The following is a 17,131-nucleotide window of genomic DNA, read 5'->3' on the forward strand; positions in this document are numbered from 1 at the left end:
ACACACAAACCTTGCCACAGGACACAGCAAAGGGGAGTATGCCATCCAGAACAAAGAGCCAGCATGCCTGGCTTTGCCGTGCACCCGGTTTTGTTATTAACTTGATACATCTTTGCATTACCATTACTGCTCTTTTTAATTGAAGAGATGCAATAAAGCCTCAAATGCAACTGGCCAAGAGCTGTACTAAGAAGAATAGTGGCAAGAAAAAGTTTTATTACTTCAGAAGGCTTTTATGAGAGAACAAGGCCCCGATGATTATGGAAGAGGCAGGGAGAAGGGACAATAAACCCCGCTCTGCTGCAGTTTTGCTGCAGGCCAGCAGGAGGCAAAGCTCTCTCTTTCAGGAACAAACAGGAACCAGCCTCTACCATTTTGTCCTTTCACTCCCCACTTCTGTTCCTGGGTCTAACAATCAGGATCCCATTATCCCTCTGAGCTCCTGCTGAGAACTGCATTCATACTCTACTGCAACTGCAGCCTGGCACCACCAAAGGGATGCCAGGGCTGTTAATGTGGGAATAAAGCCACCATGTAGCATGTGATGTTTAGAAATCTCTCCTGTAGCAAAAAGTGGAAGTTTCCTAGGTACAGAGCCCACTAACCTCTCTGGAGCCCCTCTGTGTCGGGCCTTTTGGAAACCTACCTGTTTCCCAGCTGAATACCACTCAGCGTAGTTGTTCCATCTCTGCTCACAAACAACCTCAGGTTACTGTCTGCAGACAGAAAAGGAAGACAGACATCAAAATCCAGAAGTACTGAGGCTGCCAGGAACTCCCCTCCCAGACACACAATCAGCATAGGGCAAGTATGTCTCAGCAGAGGCACGTTCACACTTTCTGGTGGTGTTCAGTGTTCCCATAGTCATGGAGCCCCTGGGAACTCTTTTCCTTGCTCCAAAAGGGAGTCTACACAACATGAAGCTTTGGAAGAATAAAGGCAGAGATATTAATTCAGTCATACTCCTCCAGCTGCCTCTTTTAAGGCAATTCCATTGATGCAAGTTCTTGGTTAGCTTATACACATCTAAACAGATGCTTTTGTAGAGTCATTGGAGGAGAAACTCAGCCTGTTCTGCTGCTGAGAGGCAGCTGCATTCAGTCTAGTTCTAACCCACACTGAGTGAGGTGTAATTCCCCACACGATAAGAGTGCTGTCGTGTGCAACAATTTAAGGTGACTAATGGCAAATTAATGAAGCACAGATAACAAGCTAGGCTCAAGTTTAAAACTTAACACAAAACCTCAGACAAAAAAAATCAGATTAAAGACTGATTTCTAAGCTAAACTAGAAAATGACAGTGAAAATAAAAGCAGTTATGTAATTAATTTTCTCCTAACAGATGTTGTGGCTGCAATGGAGAAAACCCCTTCTTCAGCTCTCCCAACAGACCTGATCACCAGCACATGGTAACCCATGTTTCTGTAGAGATGTGCATCTTCCCCTCCAGTTGTGCTCTCCTCTTTTGATAAATACCCTTGGCCTGACCCTGGACCACAGCGATTACAGCAGTGCAGACAGTTGATGCAACTGATCTCCATTGAGCTGAGAATCAGTATTTTTCCTCTCTCTCCCTGCACATTTGAGCTACTATTCAATCTCTGCTGTCATGTGTGGAACAGCAGCTAGTACTATCTGTAAATACATGTGCAGTGCTCAAACCCACGTGGTTTATCTACCACAGAAACACCCAGCAAGCACTGAAAGCAAACAGCTGTCAAAAGGAGAAGGGAGCCCAGGCAGATCAGATCTGACTGTAAATGCTTGGCAGCCTTGCAAAAGGAACAACCCAGACATCCCCGGTGAGGCTTCTCCTCTCACCTTCAGTATTGCTGACATCTGTGAAGTCCTGACTCTGCATTATTTTCTCCACTATATCATCAGCATCGATCCTGGTGTCATCCACTCGGGTTGGGTGACTCTCCATTGAATCCTTTTTCCTCCTGGCAAGAGGAAACACAAGAAAAACTTACTCAGTTTTCAAGACACAGACTTCTACATACAATCCTGCTTCTCTTGGCCAGTCTCCTCCTCAGTGGCCACAATCTGATCCACTGCTGCCCGCAGACAAAGGAGCAGGTTGTGTCTCCCCCTGCCACAGAAAGGTCTTTGCTCCTCACCGGGAGGGTCTGTCCAGCAGGAGGGGTGGTCTGGGGGGGCGAGGTGGCTTCTCCAGCTTGTGCTCCCGCTCGCCCTCAGGACACTCCACGGTCATGCTGAGCCCCCCGGAGGCGCTGCTGCTGGTGGACGTGTTGCGGCGGTGCGTCAGGTCCGACATGCTGGAGGAGCGCGAGTGCTCCGTGCTGTAACCTGCCAACACACGGGGTCACACACCTCCCTGCTCCCCCTGCCAGCACGGCTAAGGGGCAGGGCAGCCTCACAGCTCCTGCACACAGAGCTTCAGAGCTCATCTGCACAGACTGAGCAGGAGCCTGGTGCTACAGACAGGCTGCAAATCACTCTCACAGGAGCTTGCTGCAGGAAGGAAAAGGAATGGCAGAGCTGTGTGGATCAGTGGTTACCAGAGATCTTGGACTGCTGGCTGGCATAGCTCGAGTTCCGAGAATGCCCTGAGTGGAAAACTTCCTCTGGGCTGGACAGGTTCTGATCCGACTCTTCTGGGACACCTGCCAAGGAAAAGACGACACTGCTGACACCATGGTGCACTGATCAGCTGGCACTGGAGGCTCATCTTGGGATGACAGATCAAGGAAAGGGCAGTCTACTGGCCAGAGCCCTGCTGTACAGGCCAGCACAGGGCCTAGAAACACCCAGGGAGTAGGGAAGACCACAGTGACCTTCTCTGTCAAGTTTATCACTATTTTTATCCAGCATAGAAGGACAACTAGTGTGTGAAACTATGCATAGTTAAAAGCATGAAGCTAAGATGAATTAGATGGCCACTGCCAGTAAAGTATTTCATCCTCTGTTTGGGTGCTTCTGTTACTACCTTTCTCTTTCTATTACCTGTGAGAGAGCCTGTGCCATTTAAATAACCTCTGAATTTGATACTGACACTTCAGCATAATCCCTGCTCTTTGCTAGCCTTGCTTGTCTCTCCTGTAGGAAGCTTATCCAGAAGTGCACAAATGTAACACATTAGCCAGCTTTTTAAGAACACCACTTGCACCACGTGCTCTGTCACTGAGGGGATGAGACTTGAGTGCTATTTTGGTGCAGTGTATCTGCCTGCACATTTGGAATGTGCTGGGAAGGAAAAAAACTGATGTGAAAATGCAGTGCCCTTGAAAATGGGCTCATACAGAAGCCAAAGAACTGCATCAGCAGCTGGAACAAGGCCACTAGACCTTACACCAACCTCTAAAACCTTCAGAGGAACTTTTCTAGAAGATAAGTCTGAGCAACAGAATAGCTGAGTGCAGAACAGTGGTAAGTGTCATTAAGCACACTGGAAAGCAGGCATAAGTGCACTGCATGAATTATTAAATCCCCAGCAAAAAGAACAAATTGCTTTATCTCCACTAACAGAAATACACATGTGGCAAATATTCAACCTTCCTCTCCTCAGTTAACTTAGATGGCTTTGTTATTCTCAATATTCTTAATGAGCAATGGGGCTGTGGATGAGTGTGGAAAAACATGAAAAATTAGAGTTTCTGTGCTTGTAACTGCTGGGAAAAACAAAGGAGTGTCCAGGCATTGCATGGCTGCAGGGTGGGAATTCAGACCTGAGCTGAGAATGGCAGCTCTTGGCTTGCTCTGGCGCAGGGAGCCAATTGTGGAGGAACTGCTGCTGCTGGTGGTTCCCTCGCCCTTGCAGGTCAGCTGCAGAGTAGAGTCCTGCCCTGGGATGGTGATGGACTTGGCAGTGGAAGGAGGCCTGAAATCAGAAGGGAAGGAGGTTACAGACTGCCAGGCAGGGAGCATGCACCATTCTGCTCATCTCGCCCCTCCCAGCTGGGGAAAGCTCACAGCTCTCTGGCCAGCAGCTCAAATGGGATGTTGGGTTTTGTTTTCCTACGTGCAGGAGTGTGTCTTCCCCACTTTGGACTGCATTACAAGAAAAATCAAGTTTTTGACGTAAATTAAGGCAAAAAGGGACCATTCATTTATTTAAACAGGACAGCAAGCTCAGAACCTGCACTGTCCCCCAGGACACCACCCAGAGCTGCCCTTTCACCCCCAATATGTGTCCACTGGCCAGCTGGCTTCACAAACAGGAACCAGTTTGCTGTTGTCCCACTCTCAATTCCAGCTTCCTTTCTCTTACACCTCTTTGGCCAAAATGAAACCTTTAATCCCAGCAACCCTGTCCCGCTATGAGAGCACTTCTACAACAATCAAATAACCTTTCCCTTTTTTAACTGGCTATTAAACTCCTTTTCAGTGAAACTGAAGTGTTTTTCCAGCTGTCAGAATTATTTTTCTGGTTATTCTGTGAGCTCCCAACATCCTTTTGTAAATGCTGACTGCAGGGCAGAGCTGTGAGTGCCTGGAGCCCCCTCCCTTCCTCCAGAAGTGCTTTTGGGTGGAAGCCACAGCATGTGCAGCATGGCAAAGTGAATATTCCTATTGGAGCCCTAACCTCCCTATAGCCCAAAGTCTGAACTGGAACTAAAAGATCATATTATGGTTTTCAAGTGAGGAGTGAGAAATAAAATCTTTTGTCTCACTCAGAGCTCTGAGGGAAGTTGTTACATGAGAGAGAATCTTTGCAGTAATTTGGAAGAGAGAATATTTAATGCTGGCAGCTGAATGGCTATAAAGCTTTCAGGAAACTCACAGCATGCCTTCACCAGGAAGAAAACCTCCCTAATCACCTTATCAGTGATTTGCATGTACCCAGGTGCTTTGGGAGCTTTGCTTCACAGGTTTTTAAGGCTTTTACAGCCTTAAGTAAGCAAACTGTTCCTGCAGCAGCTGTGGGAACAGCCCTTTGGTCAGTTCAGCTGCTCTGCCCTTTCCAACAACCCCAGCAGAAGGTTCATGGAGTGCTGCAAAACATCAGTGCTTGGAAGTGATTTCCCAGCACAGTTTAATTCCTGAGTGTCATTTACCAGAAGCTCTACTGATCAAGGACTATTCCACATGCAAAGCTTCTAATTTTAGATATTTGCACATCATCAACATAAAAGGGAAAAGTGGGAATGACTGCAAAAATCCTTCAAGAAAATTAGGTTTGACTTGCAGACTGAATCTACTTAGATTAAATGGATATTTATATCCTATTCTGTGTAATTTTCAGCGATTCTAAGAGTGGGACTGGCTTCCATTGCAAAGGAGCAACAGGTATTTTTGTCAGACATTATTACCAGACATCCTAGTACCCTAGATTTAAAACATCTGTTTCTTCTATAAAGTTATGGTTTAAGATATTCAAAACTTCTTCATTACACTTCCTTCTGAAGCAGAAATTCTTCAGAATCAAATGACATTGATTTTGGGTTTAAAAGTGTCAGAAAATACTGCAGCACTATGAAAAGCCACTCACAAAAGAAACCTACCAAAAATTATGCAGCATTTTTAACAAGAATTTGAGCTAATTTATACGTTCCAAGCTGGCTCCTAAAATCAGATCTTTTAGCCCAGAATACAACTACTATAAGAGCTGGCCTCAAGGTAAAGTTTTCTTCTCTCATACTGTTGGGAGGCAACATGAAATAATCCTTTGGGCACATGGCAGCCCTGGTGTGTAGTCACACACCTTCCAGCACACCACAGCAGGGCTGGGATTGTGATGCTGCACTGTGGTATGAGGGAAGATGTGGCCAAGGATATTCACTGATTCACCAACAACTCTTTAAACAGTAAAACTGCTCCACAGCCTAACTGTATGTATTCTTTCCTACAATTATGCATTAAAAACCCCCCACATTACTGCAATTTCTCTGCTAATTAATACAAGTTGTAAGCCCTGTGGGAAAAAAACATTAAAATGATTCAGCCTCAAAGTATTTTTGTTGCTGTTTCAATCTGAGATCTTTATCCCCCATGATATGTGCTGAAGCGTGTCCACTTCCAAGACTGTTTTCTTTATTGACCTTTCTCCTCTTGGAGGTCAGTGAAACCAAGCCCAGAGCCATGAGAAATTCTATCCTTCAGGCAAAACACGAAGTTTGTAATCAAAATCTACTGGTTTCCAAAACCTATGTTGCACCAGCAGGGAAAATACTGTACACTGCAATAATCAAAGCTGGGAAAGGAAGAGAAGAGAGAAGAGAGAAGAGAGAAGAGAGAAGAACCAATTAACAGCACAGGCTGGCTACACTTTTCTGGCTGATTCAACCAGTTTTACTGTACTTCCCAATATTAAGGGTATCTTTTCCCCTCTCTTCATCAGTTTGTGTGTCTGCCCAGAACAGGGTACACCCAGGAACTCACGTTTTGAAGCAGGGGTCCCCAGAGAGCAGGGACATTCCGATGGTGACCTGGAGAGGAGACACAAGACACATCATTAGCCATGCTGCACTGAGCTCCTCACTTCACAACAGCCAAAGGTCAAGGGCTAGGTGTAAAGATCAGCCAGATCTAGCTCCTTTCCCAAGGAAATCAGCTTCAGGGATTTAGCAAAGTATTTCCCTTGCTGCCCTGAATCCCTGGCATCAGTAACTCCAAGTGGCAGGGGCTCAGCAGGACACCAGCTGTGCCACACTAACAATGCCTTGTAACAACCTTTTCCCTCCCTCCTGTTCCTGGTTTCTTTGTCAAGGGTCACTGCTTGGCCAAATCAATGCCAAATTATCAAAGGGCAACTCTGATAATGGGAAGCTTCCCAAGTCAGTCTAGCAGCACAAAAGCAAAATCCTGTCTCTGTACGTAACAGGACCTTCTCTCAGGCCTGGCACTGATTTCCATAAAATCCTAAGCAGGATTTCTACTGTGTAAGTTCTAGCTGTTGTACCTTTAGGATGGAGTTGTCCTGTCGGGTATTCTTAGTATCATATCCTTCCAGCAAGCAGCAACGGACAGTGGATCCAGAGCCCGCAAATTCTGCCAGATTTAGATCAGCAAAGCCCAGCTGTAGCCAAGAAAACAATGGAGGGGAAGGTGAGAGAACAGACATTACTCCATAAAGGGATACACAGTGTCACACAGACCAAAGGGAGAGAACACATCTGTGAGCAAGGGCAGAAACAGGAGCCAGGACAGAGAGTGATGGCTGTGAAGATTGACTGTTCTTGAGGATGGAAAGGGTCACATTCCTAATCCCAACATGGACACTTGGAGGCCTTCAGGAAGCCAAGCCCACATGGAGGAAGGGTGTACAGTAGTGGTGGTGGCCAGGACAGTGTTAACCAGCCTGCAGCCATTGCATAACCAAGGACATGGAAGGCATTAGGTCAACAATGTGGAAAAAACAGAATCACACATACACAAACATAATAAGGCACTCTTTGTATCGGGCCATCCCAGAATGCAGTGGAGCATGTGAACCAGGAGATGAAAGGATATTGTTACAGGGGAAAGTGACACCATCCTGAAAAAACAACTGGGACTACGGGCACAGAGAGCTGGAGGCCCAGAGCCAGGTGGCACTGCCTGTGCCTCACCCCTCAGAGGCAGCTGCTGGGCTGGGCAGCTCCTGGGGCACTCCTCCACAGCACTGCTAGGGTTTAACTAGCAAGGGATTTGTCTGAAAGGCAGAAGGGAAGAGAAATATTTGAAGAGATTTAATTGTGAGCTCTCTAAACCTTCTCTAACAAATGGGAAGCAAACAGGGAAGGTGACAAAGCTGAATATCACACGCATTTTCAAAAAGGGCACTTATCCCTCCAGAGTAAATACAAACACAACGAAGAGCACCTTTGTTTTCCTGCCCTAAATCCCTGGTGCATTAACACAGTGTTTCAAAGAAAGTTACAGCTTCTTTAATGCACAGCTTCAGGAACAGAAGGCAGTTGCGTCCCATCTCGTCTGATCAGGAGGACATGCTGTACCCAGCATGTGGCCAAAGCATCCAGGCGTGGAGCATCTGCGTCACATCAACAACAGGTCAGCTCCCAGGGGAACAGGGAACACAGGTGGAGCAGCAGCAGGTCCTTCTGTGCTCTGCAGCACATCCCTTCTGCCCTGCTGATGACAGCTGGATGACACAACTGAACAGAGAGCCCCGACAGTAGCCATCCTATGGAATTGTGGTGCCTCTGCCAGCTGAGGAGGCTGATAGAGAATCACAGTCATTGCCAAAGGAAACCCTGCTCCCACTGCTCCAAGTCAAGAATCACAGTCTGCTCAAGATACATGATTGAGGGGGAAACAGCAGCAGGATTAATATAGCTGCTTTCTTCATTCCATTCTCAAAGGGGAAGCTCTGATGGCAAATGAAAAAAAGAAAAAGTGGGATAGAGAGAGAACCTTTTAAAAGTGGGATAGAGAGAGAACCTTTTATCAGCAAAAAAAAGAAAAAAAATAACCTTTCTCCCTCTCTTCTCACTTCCTAAGAATTCTTTTAATGCAAGTGTTTCTTCAGCCCTTCTGAAGAAATTTATGGTCTCTTCTTGCCAAGGACTATGCTGTTTGCTAATTATTCACCGATAAGGAAAGAAATGGTGAATTTTTATCTCTTAGAGATAAACAGGACAGAGGAAAGCCACAGAGGGAGATGCAATCCATCACTGTGACAAAGACACAGCACCACCACACCAGGAGAACAGCATGGCACAGGGGTGGCCCAGATCCCTCTTTCTCCACCACAGAACTGAATTCTGAGATCAACACTGAAGGACAGTGTGGGAGAACTCTCCAGCAACCCGCATGGTATGCTGAGGTCAGAAGCTCTTTCAGGAAGCAGACTCTCAGTATATAGAGGAAAGATCCCTTAACAAAAGGATGTTTTCAGATATAACCTTTGAGAATAGTTTCCTCAGTTTTCCAGCCAGCTGATGGTGTTTCTTCCAGCCCAGCTTTGTCAGTCCTTCCTGTCGCCTTCCGCTCTGTCACCCCTGACACCGAGGTGACATTCACGTCAAACCCGAAGGTGTGTAAGTCACTGGAAACTCTGCCTGGAGCACAAACAGCCCCAGCAGCCTCAGTCCCTGCTCATGGGTACAGGTACAGAGGGCACTCACAAGTTTCATTTTGCTCTACATCTGCTGCCATGACTGGAGAAGTTCTCAGGATAGTTTAAAAAGGTGGGGACTCACGGTGTAAAATGGGAAAATAGCTGCATGGACATGCACCACTGACTTCTGCTAGAAGCATTAAGAAGCCCAAATCAGTTCTGTCATGAGGACCTGCCTTGAACAAGCCTGGTCCACAGGGCAAGACTGCAATCACCCTTGTCTGGTGAGACATCTCTCATTTCTGAGCTGCTTCAGATCATCTTCACAGAGAACACATCTGTGTTTTTCACAGGAGATCAAGCAAAATACCAACCCAAGAGATGACAAGTACTTGAGATTTGGTCTCCAGCTCTGGGCTGGAGGAAGTCAGTCTCTTTTAAATGTCACGAAACACAACTGAAGACTGAGTGAAAAGGAAGTAGGTTAGAACATGACCTGAATAAGGTCTCCAGGTTAACTCCACCATAGAAATGTGCCTTCAGGCTTTCTTTAATTCTGCCTTCCCAAATCCTGTGGAAAGCTTGAGGATGGACATTCCAGGAGGCAAAGGCTGATGCATTTACTATGTCTCTTCCTCCAGCTATGCTACTCTCCCTGGACATGCAACTCTCCAGAATGAATAACCTTCCTCCAGTGTGAATTCAGTGAAAGAGAACTGATGGCCCTAGAGACCATGCCCTAATTAGCAATAAAAAAGGAACAATGTGGGCAGCCACACTGCCTTCTCCCACCCAGCAGAGCAGAACACAGGAGCTAGTGCAGCACACCCTTCACAGCCAGTTGCCTCCATGCCTCAGAAAGGATATTGATGAGAAGGAATTCTAACATGGCTGTGTGTGACCAAAGCATCTGTTTATTAGAAGCCAGCAGAAGTGACTCATTTTCAAACAAACATGATTTTGGGCACTGCGTGAGCTCAGCTTCTAAGCCAACATTGTCTCTTGATCCAGCACAAGGAGGAGAAGGGGGTGGCCCATTGTCTGTCCCACAGCACAGGCAAGAAAATGTGAGGAAGAGAAACCAAGACAAAGATCCCTGCTGATCTGTTTGGCTTTTGCCTTGGTGTCTCCTGTGCTTTGGCAGGCAGTGATTTCTGCTGTAGGCTGCTGCCTGCACTCCTGAGGCAGTGAGGTGCCTGCCCTATCTGGCTGCTGTGCTCTGGAGAACAGAATTGGAGTCTGTTTCTTTATTAGAGACATGCTGCCAGAAGCCAGAGAGTTCACATCTGACTCAGAACTTCCCCAAAGTTTGAGGACATGCAGATCATCTCTCCAACCCCTGTCTCAAATCCACATCCAGTACAATCTGGATCCTGTCCCAGCAAGTCAAGTTTTTTTGGAAATCAGGAGATTTGGGAAATCTTAACTCAGATTTAAACTAAGAACTAATGAGCATCTCTCCAGATTGGTCCACTCAGCAGCCACTGGTTTCTAATGGGTGTAAAGCACTAGCAGGAGACAAGACCATCATCACTCTGCTACATTTGCCCTTCTGTGCTCTTACCTTTGAGTAGGTTTTTCCGCCCTTCAGCTCCTATATTGGGAGACAAAACAAAACAGGAAAAGCAGCTATTATATGTGCTGGGGAAACAGGGGGAAAGTCATTACACAGTCCTGGAATCTGCTCTCAGCACTTACAAGCCTCTCTCTCAAGGGTTACCACCACATTGGTCGCTCCCATCCTCCATCAAGGACTCTTCTTGGAGAGAGAGGTTCAGTTCCAGCATATCCTTTCCCAAACAATCTTTCCTTCCCACCATTGTCCACACATTTTTTCTTGCTGCCAAAAAGCAGGCAGTACCCAACTTCCAGTACACCACAGGTGGTACTACCTGCCAGGAGCAAAGCTGGGTGCTCACCTTACGGACAGACACTCGGCAGATGCAGGGGTCCAGGAGTCCTGTGGCAGGGTTGGCACTCATTTTACACACAAAGGTGAACTTCTTTTTCCAGCGGACACAGTTTTCCTGAACTTCCTCTCTAGGAGAATGAAAAAAAAAAAAAAAAAAAAAAGGCAAATAAAGGTACAAAGCCAAATCAAGACAAGCTCTTAAGTATCTTTTTTAATGATTGGCATCCTAGTCCATAAAGATCCTCTGCAACAGCTTGGTTCACCTGAAAGTGCACCACAAAAGGTGTTCAGTTAGCATCAAGCTTTTCACTAGTCAATACAGGTAAAATCCACCCAGTTACAGAAATACTAATCATCTCATCAACAGAATTTGCCTTTAAAACTCTCACAAGCTCTCTGACATTTCCTGCTCAGCTGGTTTAGCTGATTCACCGTCCAGCCTGCATGGAGCAAATCTCCATATCCGAACTGGGCTGAAGGTTCACAAGCTTATCTCCCTGCAGCATGTCTGTTTGTACAGCCTCTGCACAGCAAAGTGCTGTGTGTCCTGGATGGCCTGTCCTTCCCTGCTCCTCGGCCTGGGACTCAGCCAGTGAGAATGGCCAGCTTGAAGGAGGACAAAAACACATGTGGAAATGCTCCTGGTGCAAGCAGACAGGGCCACACCAAACAACCACTGTGCTTCAAATCCTGCAGGGGTTCAGCCAGGAAAGAGGTGGTTTTGTTTGCACAGCTTCTGAGCAGATCATCCTGATCTCCATGGTTAGTGGAGAAGCACATGGCTCTGGCATAGCCTGAGCCTGCAGGAGGAAGAGGAGAAGCCTTCCTGAGTGCAGGAATCACTTCAAGTACAGCTCTGGCTTCTGCACAGCCCTCAGGGGAAGCTGGATTTGACCTTTCCAAGGAGGCTGGTTCAAAGGAGCCTGGAAACAAGGTGTGTGGGTGCTTCCATGGGGCTCTGGATTCCTCCTGAGGCCCTGCAGGACATGATCCATTTATGGCTCAGAGCTTGGCCCTCAGCCAGGTCAGTTCTCAAAGTAATGAGGCTGGGGGAGGAAGGGAAGGCACCTCTGACAACTGTGAGCAAGCAAGTTTGACTCTTATCTCTCCTCCTAGCAGAGGACAAAGGGGCAAAGGCAGCTGATAAACTGTTTGCTTTAGCAGGGAAAGGGAGGCTTCCCACCATCTGACCCAGGCACGGTGTAAACCAAAGGGCTTGGTGGCAAAGGGGAGAATGATCAGCCCTGGTAGTGTCTCCTCTTTCTGGGAAGGAAGGGGAAGAAGCTGTAGCTCACGAAGAACAAGACAGATCCAGGAACTGGATACTGAGCCAGGAGGTCCCTGTTAGTCCTCCAAGACATTCTACGGGACCCACTGTGCCAGCCAAGGCAGACACAGAGAACAGAAACTGAACTGACAACTGAAACCTGTAATTCTCTGTAATGCAGATAAAGGCTGATCATCCCTGTTTAAAACAAGAGAAAACAGAAGGCAAAATTCCTTCAAGGTAGAGAACTTAAATCCCTTTCAGACAGAACTCAGGCTCGCTGTTGAAGTCAGTAAGAAGTGAGACATCTAAGTGCCAAAAATACCTTTGAATCTGGGATTATTAATTCAAGATGAGATCTGGTTCTCATTACTCCAGTCAACTCATTCCAGCTCTCTCAGACAAGAGGAAGAAACACATCCAGAGGGATTAAAAAAGGTTTTGCCTATAATAAAATATTCACCATGCCAGCCAAATTAGGTATACTACATTTCAAAAATACATTTTAAACCTGCCTCAACAATAAGCATCTTAAATGATCTAAAGGAAGGAAAAACTCAAGATGCAGATGAGAAAAGGTGTGCAACAGAATGGAAAACCACCTGTGAACACATGCTTCAGGAACACAAGGCAGGTACAGGGGGATGCAGGAAACACTGAATATTTTAGCAGCATTAGTCACCTTTGGAAAGGAAGTGCTATTTTCTAGAAAGCAAGGCTAATGCTAAAGCTACTATTGACACCAGAGCTGTAGGTGAATGCTGGAAGGCAGCTACAAGTGGAAGACGTTCACTCAGACAGCAGCACACTCTGCACACCCTGTTCCCAGCCCTGATCAGAGCTTTAACTCCTGCCAGACAAGAGAATTCCTGGGACTAAACTCCAGCTCCCAGAGCACACGCCTGGCTCCTGCAGCTGCAGAACCAGCAGTGGCATCAAGAGCTGCTCCAGCATGTGAGTTTCCTTATTCAGGAGCTCTTGCTCATTTTACAATGTAGCCATGATTAAGCAGCTGCTGGATGCTGCTAAGTCAAATGAAGGCTAGTTACTTCAAAACGTGGTTAACAGTACTGATTAGCAATAAAGAGCTCCATCGCTAATTTGCCTTAAGCGTAAGCTCCTCTAACAGACATTCTGCTTCTTATTAGGGATGTACCTTGGCTTTCCAGAACTGCTGTAGATACCACACAGTGCAAGGGATTAGGAAGAGGATTTGGGGGTGTTATGTTACCCACAGCACTGTGATCATGAACCTGAGCTGCAGGTGCACACACAGCTTAGGGTTTTGTGCCTTTGGAACAATCTGCACAGGGCAAGAAGGAGTTTATAGGACAAAATCCAGAGCTGCTTTCCAGTCACAAGTTTCACAATCATTCAATAATGAATTTCAACCTTTTTTGTTTTTTTTACTTTAAAGGGTGGAGGCTGGGTCTGTATCATTAGACAAGCAAGCAACAGCTCTATTGTTTCAAACTCAACTCTAAAAAATTAGTTCCACATTTCCAAAAGATGGCATGTGGAGAAGCAATGGGCTTTGCCTATCCACCTCCCTTCAAGCTATCGTTAGGCTGGTAATTAGAGAACACTAAAATAGAGAAAAAAAAAAAAAAAAAAAAAAAAAAAGAGAACTCAGATGATGAGCAGTTTTGTATTTAGCCCTGGAATATTCTCTGATGTACAATTAGGAACCAACATACAGAAACAAAAAAACATCCAAGAATCATGGTGAGGGCTGCACCAAGAGCAGTTTTCTTGCATTCTAATCACAAGGCAACTAAAAGTAGAGGAGAAATGAACAGCTTCAAACCAGAAGTGTCTAATTTAAAGTTTTACTCTGTATTTGGAGAACCAGAAATAGTTCACACCAATGTCAGGTCGAGGTGCCAATTCAACGTGTCTTCAGAAGTTTTATTTTAAAAAAAGCTGTCTGTATCATTTTGCAAAAAAAGCTCCCAGAAGGTTGAATCCCTGCCAAGCTAAGCTTTGCCCTCTTCTAACTTCAGACCTATTCAAAGCTGTGTAATTACTCTTTCCAGACCTAAATATACCTCCTCAGAATAAACCAGTGCAATCCTGTGGCAGCTTTTTGTGAAAAGTACACTTTTGGAAAGAGTTTTGTGAGATCTTCTAATCCTGGAGCTGCTAATCTACCTCCAGCTCCTGGAACAGTTTTCTGCACCCCTCATTCCTCATCCTACCACTTTAGAGAAGATTTACCAGAAAAAGAGCAGCTGGAAGATGTTTCACCATAGCATGGTAAGAATTCAAGTAATGGGAACGATGCACAGCAGGGATCCACTGCTTTACCTGCTTTGGGAGAGGCAACTGTGAACTCAGGGAAGCCTCCAAGGCCATTTTGGGTTGAGATCTCACACCCAGCTCCAAAGACAGGCAGAAAAACACACAACAAACAGACCTTAAAAAAGAGATGTTTCCCAACTGTGATTGAAATGCCATGGACAGACTAACACTGTTACAGAAATCTGCAAGGCTCACTCTGAATTCAAGCTGGTAAAGAAAACACTTCTAGAAAAAGGCCACATAAATGACCCATGCTATATTGGGCTACTGTGAACCTCTCTCCCACATGAAAACCCAGCTAATGAAACACTAGAGCAGAGATTAAAACTTCTATTTACAGACTCAAAGCTGAGTTGTGGGTATCAACCTTCCAACACACCACCCGCTGAAACACTTCAGCCTTGCTAAAGCATTCAGAAAAGCAGATGTTTCACTCTTGCTTTATGGCAGTTGTCACACATAAGACAGTGTCATAAAAAGGCCACAGCCTTACTGGAAGGACTGCAGCAACAAAAAATAGCTTTTAATGTCAAATGTTTCATTAGAGCAGTGTGTCTCAGTCTGATGTTTCATGCATGAGGCAAACGTGGGAAAACCTCAGGCTAAATGGGACAGTACAGAGATAAGCACACACAAAGAGCTGCTTATTCAGATTTACTCCTCCTCGTTACACAGAGGGGAAGGGTAAGCTTTCCTATTTCTGATGCTCAGTCCACATGCCCACTGTCCCCCCTCTGAGATGTGGATCTGTGTCAAAGCCCTCAAGCAGAACTAATCCCCCCCTCAGCAGACCTAGTCCCCTGCACCCTCCTCCCTGGCTCACCACTGCAGCAGGAGCAGCAGCATCTTATCTGATAATGCACAGGAGAGATAATACCATTTTAAAGAGGCTGCCAAGCCAACACCCAGCTCAGATTCTTTTAAGTACAATGAAAAACAGCCCTTCAAGGGGCCCTGACACACACCAGCAGTGAGTCTTTTGGGGAGCAAGGGAACACAATCCCAGCAGTGTAGGTACAATCCCCTCAATCACAGAGGGGGATAAAGAAACAAAAAAATCATGTTATTTCAGCAGATTGCACCTGAAAGGCATTCATCTGCAGAGGCACAGTTAAAACAGTTCCATCTAATCCCCAGCCCTTCCAAAGGCTGAATTAGAGCAGAATCACTGACACTTCCATGGCTTTGCAAAGCCTGGAACAATCCTGCATTTTGCTCTAGAGAAGACAGTTACTATTTTAACCAGTTTATCTAGTACAAAGCTGTAAGGGAGACCTTTTGTAAGGGCAAGGAAAAATCCCTGAAAAGCCTATTTCAAAACTGACTTTCTAAGATGCTCAGGAACCAGTATTCACACCCTGGCGTTCACAGCACACTAAAATAAATCCCATCCTACAAACACAGCAGGTCCTGCCACAAACAATGCCTAATCACTGCCTATAAAACACAGGAATTACAAAAGTGGGTGAACATACATATGTAATACAAAGCAAGCCCTCATTTAACCATTAGCTGGTTTAGATTTACAACCCAGAACCTGCAGGTATCTCCAAATAATGGGGTTAGGACAGGGCACTTCACGGCAGTACACACATTATTAAAGAAAAATGCAGCTCTGAGGCTTTGCCATCCAGATGCCTGGCAAGGAGAAGGAGAGGAATCCACCGTGAGCAGGATGCACTGTGGGCAGACAGCATGGGAACAGGTCACATCAGTAAAGCTTAGGGCTGCCATGATCCGTTTAATTTTGTTGTCAAGCTCAGGGAGGCCAAAGACAGGTAGGAAAGCAGAAGCAAACACAATATAGCAATAGGTGCTGGAAGCTCAGTGGAAATATATCCCAGGAATGAGAAGTTAACATACCACATCCCTTGGGGAACACCAAAGAGAATGATAAAAACCAGCTGGACACAAAATGCATGAAATCCTAGTTTAACCTAGGGGTGGAAATATGCTTTACAAGTTTACACAGAGGGGTTTTGCCTTCCCTGAGCAGCAAGGGCTGCAGGGAACTCCCAACAATAAAGTTACTCTGCTGTGCCTGAGCTGACATCACTGGCCAGAACAACTGCCAACCCAAGAGCTGGACATCTCCCCCTCTGCAAACAACCCCGTATTCTCCAGCTGACAAGTGCTGGTTGTTGTTCAGTAGACATGAGCAGTTATGATGGAAAAATGGCTCAGAGACAGATGATGCAGACTGTGTTACTGAGAGAACTAAGCAAGCCTTTGTCATTTGAAACAAGTCTTATTTGGATGTTTCACTGCAAGTGTTTTAAACAAGGGTTCAGCAGTAAGGTCACTGCATCTACCACCTACTCACAAAATTAACTTTTGAACTCCCAGCAACCCATTCCAACAGCCCATGGGGAAGGAGGACACCTACCCTCATCTCCCTTGTGGCATCAACTTACACCTGTTCTTCATTTGCACCAGAGCAGTGATATGTAAAAGCTCTCTAAATGCTACATGTGCACATAATGCTTTTAGACTGAAGCAATCACACAACCCAGTGTTTCTGGGGGAGAACAAGGCAAGCTCCAAAATGTCTGTAAGGCTTTACCTGCTGTCTCTGTTCAACCTCACAGCAGGAGATGGACATACATTCACTCCTGCTGTTCACTGGCAGCTGGGGAGGTGGGGAAGAAAGAATGGGGAAGGAAGAGTAGGGGAAAGTCAGCTCAGGAAA

At 45.9% G+C, this 17,131-nt stretch overlaps 1 protein-coding gene across 4 annotated transcripts in view; it reads right to left on the reverse strand.

Annotated features, from left to right (window-relative positions):
• EEIG1 (estrogen-induced osteoclastogenesis regulator 1) overlaps window positions 1-17,131 on the reverse strand; it is a 37,325-nt gene that overhangs the window by 5,296 nt on the left and 14,898 nt on the right. For all 4 annotated transcript variants that reach the window (XM_056505394.1, XM_056505399.1, XM_056505395.1 and 1 more), the window contains exons 3-11: window positions 10,882-11,002; window positions 10,527-10,556; window positions 6,863-6,979; window positions 6,343-6,389; window positions 3,690-3,841; window positions 2,523-2,627; window positions 2,121-2,310; window positions 1,822-1,943; window positions 647-716 (exon numbers count right to left, since the gene is read on the reverse strand). In XM_056505394.1, coding sequence (XP_056361369.1) covers window positions 647-716; window positions 1,822-1,943; window positions 2,121-2,310; window positions 2,523-2,627; window positions 3,690-3,841; window positions 6,343-6,389; window positions 6,863-6,979; window positions 10,527-10,556; window positions 10,882-11,002 — 954 coding nt within the window. The remainder of the gene's footprint in view (window positions 1-646; window positions 717-1,821; window positions 1,944-2,120; window positions 2,311-2,522; window positions 2,628-3,689; window positions 3,842-6,342; window positions 6,390-6,862; window positions 6,980-10,526; window positions 10,557-10,881; window positions 11,003-17,131) is intronic.

Source organism: Oenanthe melanoleuca, chromosome 17 (assembly GCF_029582105.1).
Source record: "Oenanthe melanoleuca isolate GR-GAL-2019-014 chromosome 17, OMel1.0, whole genome shotgun sequence".
NCBI lineage: Eukaryota > Metazoa > Chordata > Aves > Passeriformes > Muscicapidae > Oenanthe > Oenanthe melanoleuca.